At 34.5% G+C, this 11,934-nt stretch overlaps 1 protein-coding gene across 1 annotated transcript in view; it reads left to right on the plus strand.

Annotated features, from left to right (window-relative positions):
• Positions 1–11,934, plus strand: part of LHX8 (LIM homeobox 8) — a 22,867-nt gene that overhangs the window by 460 nt on the left and 10,473 nt on the right. The window contains exons 2-5 of the mRNA XM_077778982.1: positions 154–315; positions 4,196–4,317; positions 6,385–6,605; positions 7,118–7,221. Coding sequence (XP_077635108.1) covers positions 154–315; positions 4,196–4,317; positions 6,385–6,605; positions 7,118–7,221 — 609 coding nt within the window. The remainder of the gene's footprint in view (positions 1–153; positions 316–4,195; positions 4,318–6,384; positions 6,606–7,117; positions 7,222–11,934) is intronic.

An 11,934-nucleotide genomic window follows, 5' to 3' on the forward strand; every position in this document is an offset into this window, starting at 1 on the left:
GGGGGGGGCGGAGCGCGAAAAGGGAGACCTCACGAACTGGGGGTGGCGTGGGGGAAAGGGGAGGAAGGAGTAGGGAGCCCCGGTGGGCCGCTGGGATGAGGAGAGGAGGGGGTTCTAGAACCTCCTGCAGCTGCGTCTCACGGCTTCCTTCAGGTGAGCCCCGAGGGAGCGGGGGACGAGGACTCGTGCTCTTCCTCGGCGCCGCTGTCCCCGTCATCCTCTCCCCGGTCCATGGCCTCGGGCTCCGTCTGTCCCCCTGGCAAGTGTGTGTGCAACAGCTGCGGCCTGGAGATCGTGGACAAGTACCTTCTCAAGGTAGGGTGGAGCCGCGGGGCCCCAGGGAACGGGGTTACCCTGGAGACTGCGGGAAAAGAAAAGTTTTTTCCCCTCTCTTCCTTTCAAGTTCTCGCTGCAGGTTGTAGGCTTTCTCAGCAGAACCGGCCGGTCCAGGGCAAAGAAATCTTAGAATCTCACATGTTGTTGTAAATAACAGCTTGTGTATGACAGGCCGTGATCTACAAGTGACAATACACCGAGTGGGTAGATGTACTGGAGTCAGCCACATACTTGTAGAAAAACAAAAGTGGGTTAATCCTTTTACTGATTTCGAAACAGGGTCCTGCCTAATGATGATGATGATGATTTTACTGAGTCCCGACTATGGTCCCTCCACCCCCAATAACACCCACACACCTGCCTACTTCTAAGAGTTCCTGGTCAATATATGTTGGCTGATTCCTCCTTGCAGGGTCTCTTTTGGTGAGGACCACTGTGAAGTGCTTTTAAAGGGCCTTTTCTGGACAGAATTTTTACATAGTTTTATTTTTAGTAAGGCTTTTTTAAAGAAAAAACTTGTTGGAGCATTTAAAGAAAAACCATTTTCAGTACCACTCTCCTCTTATTAATGGCCATCCAATGCTTTTTTTTATGTTACCTCCAGTCCTTGGGGGCGGGGGGAGACTATTGATGTAAAGTTAGCCCCAAGAGAGAGAGACAGAGAAGGAAGGCAAGAATGAAACAGAACAGAAAGGAAAACAAAATGAAAGAAGAGAGATGGATAGATGGATGCCTGGGATGAAGTGCTTCAAAGTGGTAGTTTGAGAGTTGACTGTCCTAATTTCTTTCACTTCTTAAAATATTGTGCGGGAGTTTTAGAGTAGAAATTCTGGTAGGCCACAATTAACCATGCCATTGAATGAAGAGTCATGGTCCCATGTGTCTTAATCCTAATACCATGTGTTTGCAACTTCAATAGCTCTTTAAAACCACTATTTAAAATAATGATCTCTCCTACACTGAATTAGTAGCAAACCAATTCACTTTCTATTCCCTCCTCACCAATCTCTTCCCACCCAGCATCCCCATTTTTTTTTAAAAGGATTAATTCTATAGAGAGTGTGAGTTCAAAAAGCTAGTTATTGGGCTTCTTTAAATTTCTACCTCAGTGTATAAAGCTGCTTAATCTGTAAAGTGGGAATAATACCACATAGCTACAACCTAGGGAAAGCACCAACAGAAGTTTTGGTGAAAATTTTAAAAGTAACTAAATTAATCTTAATTGGTGATCAATTTTCAAAGCTGACAAATTAACATGGCTTTCTCTTTAAATCTGCATTCCTAAGATACCCTTTTCACTGTTTCTAGACGTGAGCCTTTTTGGATATCTCAGAGTCATTTTTTGGATCAAAACTAGTTTGTTATTGTCAATGAAACCTGTTAATAATTAGCATAATCTTTAAGAATGTTTCTGGATCTATTAAGTCTTTAACATTTCATACCAGAGTGGATCTAGAAAAAAAGGGGGGGAGGTATTATAACACCTCTGAAATAGATAAGTTGTTTCTAGTGCTCACTTTTACATGTTAAAAATATACTTGTATCTCATATTTATTTGTATTATATAAAAATCTAAGATCTAAATGAGTTATATAAAGCTTTTCTTTGTAGGAATTTAGTCCTCCCAGTGATGTCTTCTATGCACACCCTTATTCTATCCCTTTTTCTATGTATTAGGATATTAGCTCTAACTAAAGTTTGACACTGTATGATTATATAAAAACTCTGAGTTGGGGTTTTTTTTTTTTCATTTGAGTACTTATTCTAAAAGAGAAATTTAAATTCATTTGGGTCACTGGTGAAGATTGTTGGACCTACACCTGGTAGAGTCTTTGAAAATACAGCTGTTTAATAGAAACCATTTTATATAGAAAAACATCACCTCGTGAACAAGTAAAATGGACTTAAAACAAAAATGTAGGAGAGGAATTAGATGGGTCTTTGGCTTCACCTAATATTTGCTTTAGCCTGTCCTTTGGGTGTTTTTTCTGGCTTGGTCCTATATACATATACATTTATATATTGGATCAATAGCAGCCATCAGGAAAGGTCTGTACTCTCCAGGATTTTCCCTCTTTATCTGACTTTCGCCTCTGGAAAGTAAATGGAAGATGAGCATTTGTTTTGTTTTTTTTTAAGTAAACTTTAAGGAAAGGTGGAAATCCAAGCATTAGATTTGGCTTTAGGAAGTTAGAGGGTGGCCATGACTCTGCCCTGAAGCCTGAATCTACACTTGCTTGGGGGGCAGGAGGGGGGGGGTAAAAAAAAAAAAAAAAAAAATGGATAGGATCAAAATGTAGAAGTCCCTAAGCATTGGAATACTAAAGGAAACCTATATTTTTAAACTTTAATTAGCTCATTTTAGGAAAAAATAGGAAAATACATATTTAATTCTAGGATATTAACCATTGTATTTTTTTATTCTGACTTCCTCAAATTCTTTCTTTCTCTTTCTTTAATTCATTCTTCTATTTTCCGAGTTTCCTCACGTAGGAACTCACGTTTGAACTACGTAAACATGTAGTTCAAAACCAAAACTTAAAATTTTAAAATTTTTACCAAAATGAAACTCTCAGTGATGCTTTGGAAGGAGATCTATAACTGTAATTAGAAGCAAGTGAAACTTTTTCCTTCTGCCTCAAAGTACCTTTTATATATTATATCACAGGAAAACATTTTGAAGAGTAGTGCTAATCTGATAGAGTCATTGGACAAATAGGGCTTTTACTATACTTTTGTGATAAAGGCTATTTCACAATTTCCCATTTTCACAATTTCCTAAATATTATTTGAGACATTAGATAGAATTGTAGGGTATAACTGGTATTTTTGCATCATTGCCATTTTTTCATATGTAATGAAATTATACTTAATTAGTGAAGCATAAACTCAGTTCCTGAGTCCATTTAACAAGAGCAAACTTTGGGAGCCTGTGTTACATACAGGCAACTTCATTCCAGTACCTGTTTTCATTCTTGAAGGCTGAAGTTGTAGTGCTTATAGTATGATGGCAACAGTTTAAGGTGAGGATTATGATTTATTGTCTGATTTGATACTATTTCACATGCCTATTTAAAAAATATAAAGTGGTGTGATTTATTAGACACTGTCTTATGCCTTACTACTGGAAGTACAAATGGCAAACAGTGCTTGGGTGCCTTCTTAGAACCACTTACACTCAGATTAATTTTTTCTCCAGTAACCAGATCGTTAGGTAGGGTTACCGATACTTTACTCCTTGATTCTATTATTTAATATTAGAAGGTAGCCAGGACTTCTGCTATATCAACATTTAAATCTACCTTAGCCATTCCTGTTTAGTAAGGGAAATTGATTGCCTGCCTTCCTTATAAGGGTAAGTATCTTACAACCCTTCTTTTTCACCTTCTTTCTCTCTCCCTTTAACCAGTACACCATTTATAATTGTTTGGCCAAAAAGTAGATTGAAAAGGTGTGTGGCTTGACTTCTTTAGCTACCAGGTTTCATGGTGGGAAGACTTTGGTAAATAAAAAAGAATAAAACAAGCCTGTATGTGGGACTTCAGAATGACCAAAATTTTCCATGTTCATAGAAGTTTGATTTCAAAAAGAAAAAAAAGCACACTCTGAATTCTTCAGAGAAATAAAAAAATAAACACAAAATATAAAATATACGATTGTGATTTTCTGGTTGGCATCTAAAAGAGAATATACCTAGACCCATATTTGTATAAATGACCCCACTTAGAAACATTCAGAGCATATGTTAAAATATTAAGGATCCAAGTTTTAAAATTGCTCAATGCACAAAACCAGTGGATGATACTCTGTAAGTACGGCATTAAAATTATTTCTTATCCTGCTCCGTTTTCCTTTACAGGTGAATGACTTGTGCTGGCATGTTCGATGTCTCTCCTGCAGTGTCTGCAGGACCTCCTTAGGAAGGCATACCAGCTGTTATATTAAAGACAAAGACATTTTCTGCAAACTTGATTATTTCAGGTACACTGTGGAAAAGTTTTTAGTAGACACTCCAAGAAATTGTTTTGCAAAGAAAATTTTGTAAATAACCTTTCTTGTCCAGTTTTACATATTTAAATGTATATGTGTGTGTATATATATATACACACTAGTTTTTCTTATATAATGGATTTCAGAATGAGAATGCTTCACATTTTTAAGGTATAGCTTCTACTAAAACAAGTAAAATAAGCATGTTTATATGTTTTAGGAATATGTTATACAAAAACTAATTTAAAATAATTATTTACACTTTGAGGAATGAAAGTTTGAGATATTTAAAAAAAGGGGGGAGGGAACTTCTTGTTGTGCATAGGTAAAGTATAAAATATAAGATGACTTATTGTGACAGAAACCCTCGTTTGCAGGGCATGCTAAGATGAAATGAAATAATTATGGGGTGGGAGGAATCAAGGTTTTATTTTTACTATAGAATAATCCCTAGCTATACCCTACAAAATGTCAGCAGTTTGGAGACTGATAAATCATATGATTTCAAGGAACCAATCATTCCAATATCAAATACACCAAGTTTGATTATTCTGTGTAAAAATCCTATTTATGTCTCTTTGATCTTTGTTTTGTGACATTGTGTTTGCCTAAGATCTTAACATTTTCTTTATGATCTCTTTATAAATTTTTTAAATGTATAGTTTCTTCTAGGATATAATTCAGTTTTTAATGGATCGCTGTCTAGAAATTGAAATTATCCCTATTTATCCTAGAATTATCCTAGAATTTTAAAATTATATTTTTCTTTATTTGCATTTCCAAATGAAGAAAAATGTTCATCGTGAAATTGGAAAATTGATACTATATAAGGAAGTTTGTAATACTAATTATGTTGTTTATACTCAGTTTCAAAAACTGGTTTCAGAGAGTTTAGTGATTGATTTGAATAAAATTGCTAATTTAAAGCAATTCATAAAACATAGAGTCCTTTATTTTATAAAGTCACAGAATTTTATAATTACCAAAAACATACTTCTCATCAGGTTTACTCTCCACTTCCTCAAAAATAGTAGCAATTTGCCTCCTCTTTGACTTAAGATATGCAAATCTTAATTTTTTAAATCATAATTTAAAGCTTTTTGAAAGGTTTGGTTTCAGAGACTTATTGAAAATGTAGTTCTTCAGGATTTTTTTATACTTCATATTTTATTACATTTTGAAATTTAGTTTTAGGATTCTGTTTTTCAGATTAACTTAAAAAAAAAACACCTGGCAATCTCTCTAAGTATATATTAATGAATAGAAACAGACACCTATCTAGTTTGATGTGAATATGCCAGGCCATGACTATGATTATGATAGGAGACATAACAAAGAATGTCCAATTACTTAGACCAGGAGAAAAAAGAAATACTTACATCTGGCATTTTATTACAGTTAACATGAATTTAATGTCCAGCAAGTTCTCTTAAAGTTTTAGACAATATTTCTCCCCTTCCTGTGGCAAGTGATATAATAGCTTATTCACCAATGGAAACATACCTGAGTTTTCCTTTCTCACCCTCAGGGTGAACAGTTTCTGTTCTACCCATTATTTGATAATATCGATTTTAAATGTTTAAATATTTTAACTTAAAAAATGATATTTAAAACATTTTTAAATTATCTCAATTTGGTTTTAAGAAGTCATTGTATCTTCAATGGTATGCTTTTACACTTTTAGGTTTCAATCTGCAGTATATGTGTGTTTGTATATTGAGTTCCTAGGTAATTAATAAATATGTTGATATTTGTCACAAAAGCAATATTGAAACTCATATGCATTTATTTTAAAAGAAAAAAATCCAGAAAAAAGTCCTTTAAAGTAACAATGAGGAGTTTTTGTTTTATAAACAGGTGTGAATTATGACCCTATCTCAAGTCTTGATTTCTTACCATATTAACTTTTAGAAAAGTAATTGATTCCTTTTTCCCTTTCCAAAGATTTAAATACCTAGGTTAATTCAATGAGTATTATAATGTATTAGTTTACTCTCAGGCTGATCAATATCTTATCAAACATTAAAATCTTCACCTCCTGCTCTTCTATTTATGTAGAAGGTATGGAACTCGCTGCTCTCGTTGTGGGAGGCACATCCACTCTACTGACTGGGTCCGGAGGGCCAAGGGGAATGTCTATCACTTGGCATGCTTTGCCTGCTTTTCTTGCAAAAGGCAGCTTTCCACAGGAGAGGAGTTTGCTTTGGTGGAAGAGAAAGTCCTCTGCAGAGTGCATTATGACTGTATGCTGGATAATTTGAAAAGAGAAGTGGAAAATGGTAAATATATACTTAAATGCTTTGGAGTCTTTGGGGATGGTGAATACAGGGAATAAAAATGATTTTTCCTAAGGTCATTTTAATGCATTATTTTGTGCAGTGTAATTGTGGTAAAACTCATTAAGCACTCTAATGTTAGTGATGATCTCCATCTGTGTGTTTGCAGGGAAAACCATGGCATGTGTATGAGCCTTGTACCATATTTTCAGGCAGCAGCCTTGGATTTAGGGTCTGTTTTGCTTTTTCATAACCAGTTTTCCTGTGTTTGCCTCTTAAGGATGAACCTTAGATATGTGCTATTCTAACTTTTTGCACTTTTGACTAAAATATACAAGCATATAAGTGGAATATTGTTTCCACAGAATATTTCTAGTGTGTTTTAAAACTTCCCTCCCAGATTTGGGTAATTCACAATTTTGTAATGAGCCAAGAGATGCAAGAAACATATTATTGCTTGATCGGTAGAGCCATTTGAGTTACCAAATATATATGCTGTTGTTTTTTAAATGCAGGTAATGGCATTAGTGTTGAAGGTGCCCTCCTCACAGAGCAAGATGTTAATCATCCAAAACCAGCAAAAAGAGCTCGGACCAGCTTTACAGCAGATCAGCTCCAGGTAGACATGACAATGAACTCATGATTTTTGAATTCCCTCCTGATGAAAACAGACAAACAAAAAAGTACCAAAAAAGCCCGCAATCCCTCCTCTCCCTCCAAAACAATGCCAAAACAATCTCCATGCTGCCTAAAAACATTTTTGTGTTTTCAAAAAGGTTGGCCTATGCTTTTAATGAAAGCTAACTTGGTGAATGTATGAAAACATACTTATTGCTCTAAAATGTTTATCAATATTCCCAGAGTCATGATCTGGTATGAACTAGTCATTCAAGCTTTATTTTCCTGGGTTCTATTGGTATTGGTGTCAAAGTGCAAACAAAATGTTGATCTGTCCTGACTTCCTGATAAAATCAGTTTAACCCAGGCATTTATTTACATTACTACATATAATTGTGATAGAAGACAAACTATTTTAGGACTGTTAACAGAAAGAGACATACAGTGTGTGGGTCTGTGGGACACTAATGTGCTCACCTTTTTAACAAATTACAATGAGGCTTTTCATGGCTAAGATTGTATGTTTTCTGAATAGGAAAGAATTGAATATGCCTTACCATAAACAAACAACAGGAATCTAGTAATTGACTCCAATCAAGTAGACATTTTCTTTTTAAAAGGGATAAAGGGAGGTAATTCTATATGATGCTAATGGTTGATGATGTCTCCTAAAAAAGGAGGGATTATTTTCTGTTCTGTTTCCCTAAATATAATTGTTATAAATTCAATCCATGTCAATTGTCAAGAAAATAATTAAATAATTACTCTGGTTTATCTTTAAGCCTACACATATGATGATTCTTTCTGGCATTATTTCAGATAAATCATGTTTTCTAAAAGATTAATATGGATGAGGTATTTGTTTTATGTTAAGCTAAAGTAACATTTATTGAGCACCTACCTTGTACTGCTGGGCGTTTTACACATAGTATCGGTCTTAGCTCAAACTTTAAAGGATATTTATATAACATTAACAAATGAGTAAAAGTAATACTCAGAAAAAACCACGAATAGTATTCAAAGAGTTGCCAGTATTTAAGATGAATACAGTAAAAGGGTTTCAAGAGAGAATTTTTTATTTGGAGAATGATCAAGGAAGAAACCTTGGTGTGATACAAATATTCCAAGGGAACTTGGATTACATAAAGCCCTAAATTAGGAGATAAGAGTACTTGTGAGAGACCTGGAAGCAAAATATCCAGAAGCTACAAAATATCTGAGTTAAAATAGAATTTCTAATATAAATATATTGTTTTTAAAATGGGCTGTTTCCATGAAGGGCTGGCTATAATTTTAATAATTATAAGTCTGACAAGTAAAATTTTATATGAAATTAAAGTTATCAAAATTGAAAATTTGAAACAACTTTAGATATACCATTTCATACAGGAAGATAATCACAGGTACTAACTAAATAAGGAGGGAATAACATTTGTGAAGGTCTTTGTGTATCGATTCCTACATTAGGCATTCATCTACATTCTCTCCTTTAATTCTTAACAATAACTCCTTGATGTAGGTAACCTCATCCAAGAGGTATAGGAACTCCCCTCAAATCAGACTATCAAGGGGATGTCAGAGAAGAGCTCTGAAAACTTCTCCAACCCTCTGATCTTTTGCTTGGCCTCCAGATTATGAGTGAAATAAAAGTTCCACTTAATGGCAGCAGCCACTAAAACAAGAGTGAGATTCTGAATCTTGTAGATAGCCTCATAGTTTTAAGTTGCAAACATGCATAAGCTATTTGTATCATCATATCCATTATTATATAAAAATGTGATCTAACTCTTGCGTTTTTAAAGATGCATACAGGAATCATAGGTTTTAAAATATGAAAATAGAAATGACATGCTTTCAAAGCATATACTCATTCTTTTCAGTATTTATTAGTACCTATTTTATTCCAGGAATGGCTGAAACAAATGAGACACAATCTTTGTCCTCAAGTGGTCCTTCATACCTTAGAAATCTGGTATACATAGCTGTAAAATTTTAAGTGTGTGTTTACTTTGAGAGAGAGAGAGAGAGAACATGCGTGAGGGCAGGGGAGGCAGGCAGAGAGAGAAGAGAGAGAATCCCAAGCAGACTTTGCATTGTCAGTGAGAGCCCAATGCAGGGCTCCATCTCAGGAACCATGAGATCATGACCTGAGCTGAAATCAAGAGTCAGGCGCTTAACAGATTGAGCCACCTAGATGCCCCATAGCTGTAAATTTTTGAAAGATTTAAATCACTGTATTTTGCCAGAACCTCTAATAAATCAGGCAGTGTACCCTCTATGTCAAATTGCCCTTTCAGTAAGCTGGATATATTCTAGTAGTGCTTGAATTCAGCAAAATAATAATATAGGTGATCAGTAAGTCAAGACTATTAATGAAATGAAGTACTGCTTTGGACCGAGGAGAGTTAAATTGAGAAGCATAAACAAGATAATTTCCCAAAATTATTTAGAAATTTATGGGAAGAAAAAAAGAGTTTAAGACTCACAAAACAGAACAACATTTTGTGTTGGCAAGAATATTTCAAATATTGTCCCATGTGTAGAAATGGCCCTTAAGAAATTCCTGCCAATATTATGGTTTGCTTATTGTAGTTGGAAGCACTTGCTCAATGATTATTAATATTAAACATGCCAAGGTTAGCAACTACATTAATCTTTCAGATTGAGTTGGTCAGCTGCTACTATGCAGATGCCTGTTATTTCTGGGATTTCCTGGCCTTATAATGAGGAGTGTCTACAAAGTTTCACTCCTTGACCAGGTTAAAAAAAAGGCTCAGAAGAGGAGTGGTATGGGTTTCAACAATATTAGTGACTGGAGAACAATGAAATAAAATAGAAATGAAAACTTTTATTTTGTGAGATTAAACATTGATAAGCATGTATTACTTTCCCTTTAGAATATACCAACATCAGTGTTCATTTAAGTTTTTGTTTATTCCTTGATAAGAAATTGCTTTATTTAAATATAACTTGGTTCCATTATTAAACTTGTGAATTTGAAATGCATTTATGAAAAGCATGCTGTCTTGTTTTATAAATTCTCAATAATGGTCTAACAAGCAAATCCTTAAATATATGTTTAGCTTTTCTTCTTAAAAAATTAAAATATAAAGACAATTAACTTGCTCATTCATTTTTCTCTTTGAGATGTTATATATAAACACAAATACATATAAACAACTATTTGTACACGACAGTATTGAAATAACACATTTGGAATAAGGAAGAATGAGATGAACTGAGTGAGATTATAAACATTTAAGCCAGTTCTGCCCATTTCTTAAAGTAAAAATACATGTGCTATTTACAGTGTGTGAACAAATATGGTTGGACAGGAAGTCAGAAATACCTTATTCTAGAAGAGTCACTTATCGGAACTTAACTGAAAAAAATTTATAATTTTCAAACCTCATAAGGTTTCCTGGAACAACATTGGTCTTTTTCTCTACACTATCTTCAGATTTTTCTCATGTTGTCAGGGTTCATTATGTTACAAACCCTTAAGTACATATATGTGATAGGAAAGGGTATTAGCTCCTGGGGAAGTGAAGAGTAAGACACTTCCTTTGCCCTCAAAATGATTACTTTCTGCTGTAGAGAGCTAGACTTGCTGCTGAGTTATTTAGCTACCTTGTGACATGTGTAGTGGCAGAAGATTATATTATATGAGGAGCATAGTGGAGCATGCAATTAATTTTGCCTATTAGAAATGATGCTGAGGCCACTAGTGCTTAAGGTCTTTAGGAAGGTTGGTTACCCCCATCCTACACCTATTGACATACCTAATCATGTTGGATGACAGACTCCCCTCTCTCATTATTTTTTACAATACTTCATATTTTATACTACTCCCCTCAGTTGATTGGCTTTTAAGTAATAAAGTTCAAATATCCCTGTTGATTTCCACGATTTCCTCTTCAGAAAGAATCCAAAGTCCTTGACTTGTGCATTATTCTGATGTTCCCTCCTGCTCCATGTTTCTCCTTTTACTTTATATTATTGGTAGTTATTGAGATGTCCATGTCTTTGTCTCAAAAAGTTGAGACAAGGGACAATTTTTTCATGTATCATTGTCTCATGGCCCTTGGTGCAGTGGTTCTAATCCAAAGGTTCATACTGAATCATCTGGGAGTTTTCCAATATACAGATGGTTAGATCCCAGGAAGTCCTTATTGTGAATGATGGGTGTCATTTTTTAAGATCCCAGATATTTTACATAGAGCAAGCATTCAAAACAATTAATGTTGGCCTTACTACAATTAAATAGTATCCATCTTTTGCACTGTATACTATTGCTGACTGATAAAAATTATAGTATGGGCCTGTTTAGCTCAGTAGCAGTTGGAGATAAATGTGATAGGATTTTTATATTTATACAAGTTTTCTAATACAAGGCATTTTTAACAAAATGGAAAAAAATAGTAAATAGGTTTATACCATTTATTCATTTCGTTTGCATTTTGTAAGAATGGAAGAAGAGCAAAAGTGAGCTCATTTTTAACAGCATAGTTGAAAGAAAAGTTTTACGTTGAAATGGATTATTTTTTAAAAGGTCTCAACGTAGCAACTTGTTTGTAAATTTACAAGATATGCTTTCTTTTCATTTATACTTATTTCCCCATACTGATTTTCGATTAATAAGATACCAGAATCCTATCTTCTTGTTCATGTCTTATCTCTCCTGTCATCAAAATGCAGAAGATTGAGCTGCTTA

Source organism: Crocuta crocuta, unplaced genomic scaffold (genome assembly GCF_008692635.1).
Source record: "Crocuta crocuta isolate KB4526 unplaced genomic scaffold, BGI_CrCroc_1.0 scaffold58, whole genome shotgun sequence".
Taxonomy (NCBI): Eukaryota; Metazoa; Chordata; class Mammalia; order Carnivora; family Hyaenidae; genus Crocuta; species Crocuta crocuta.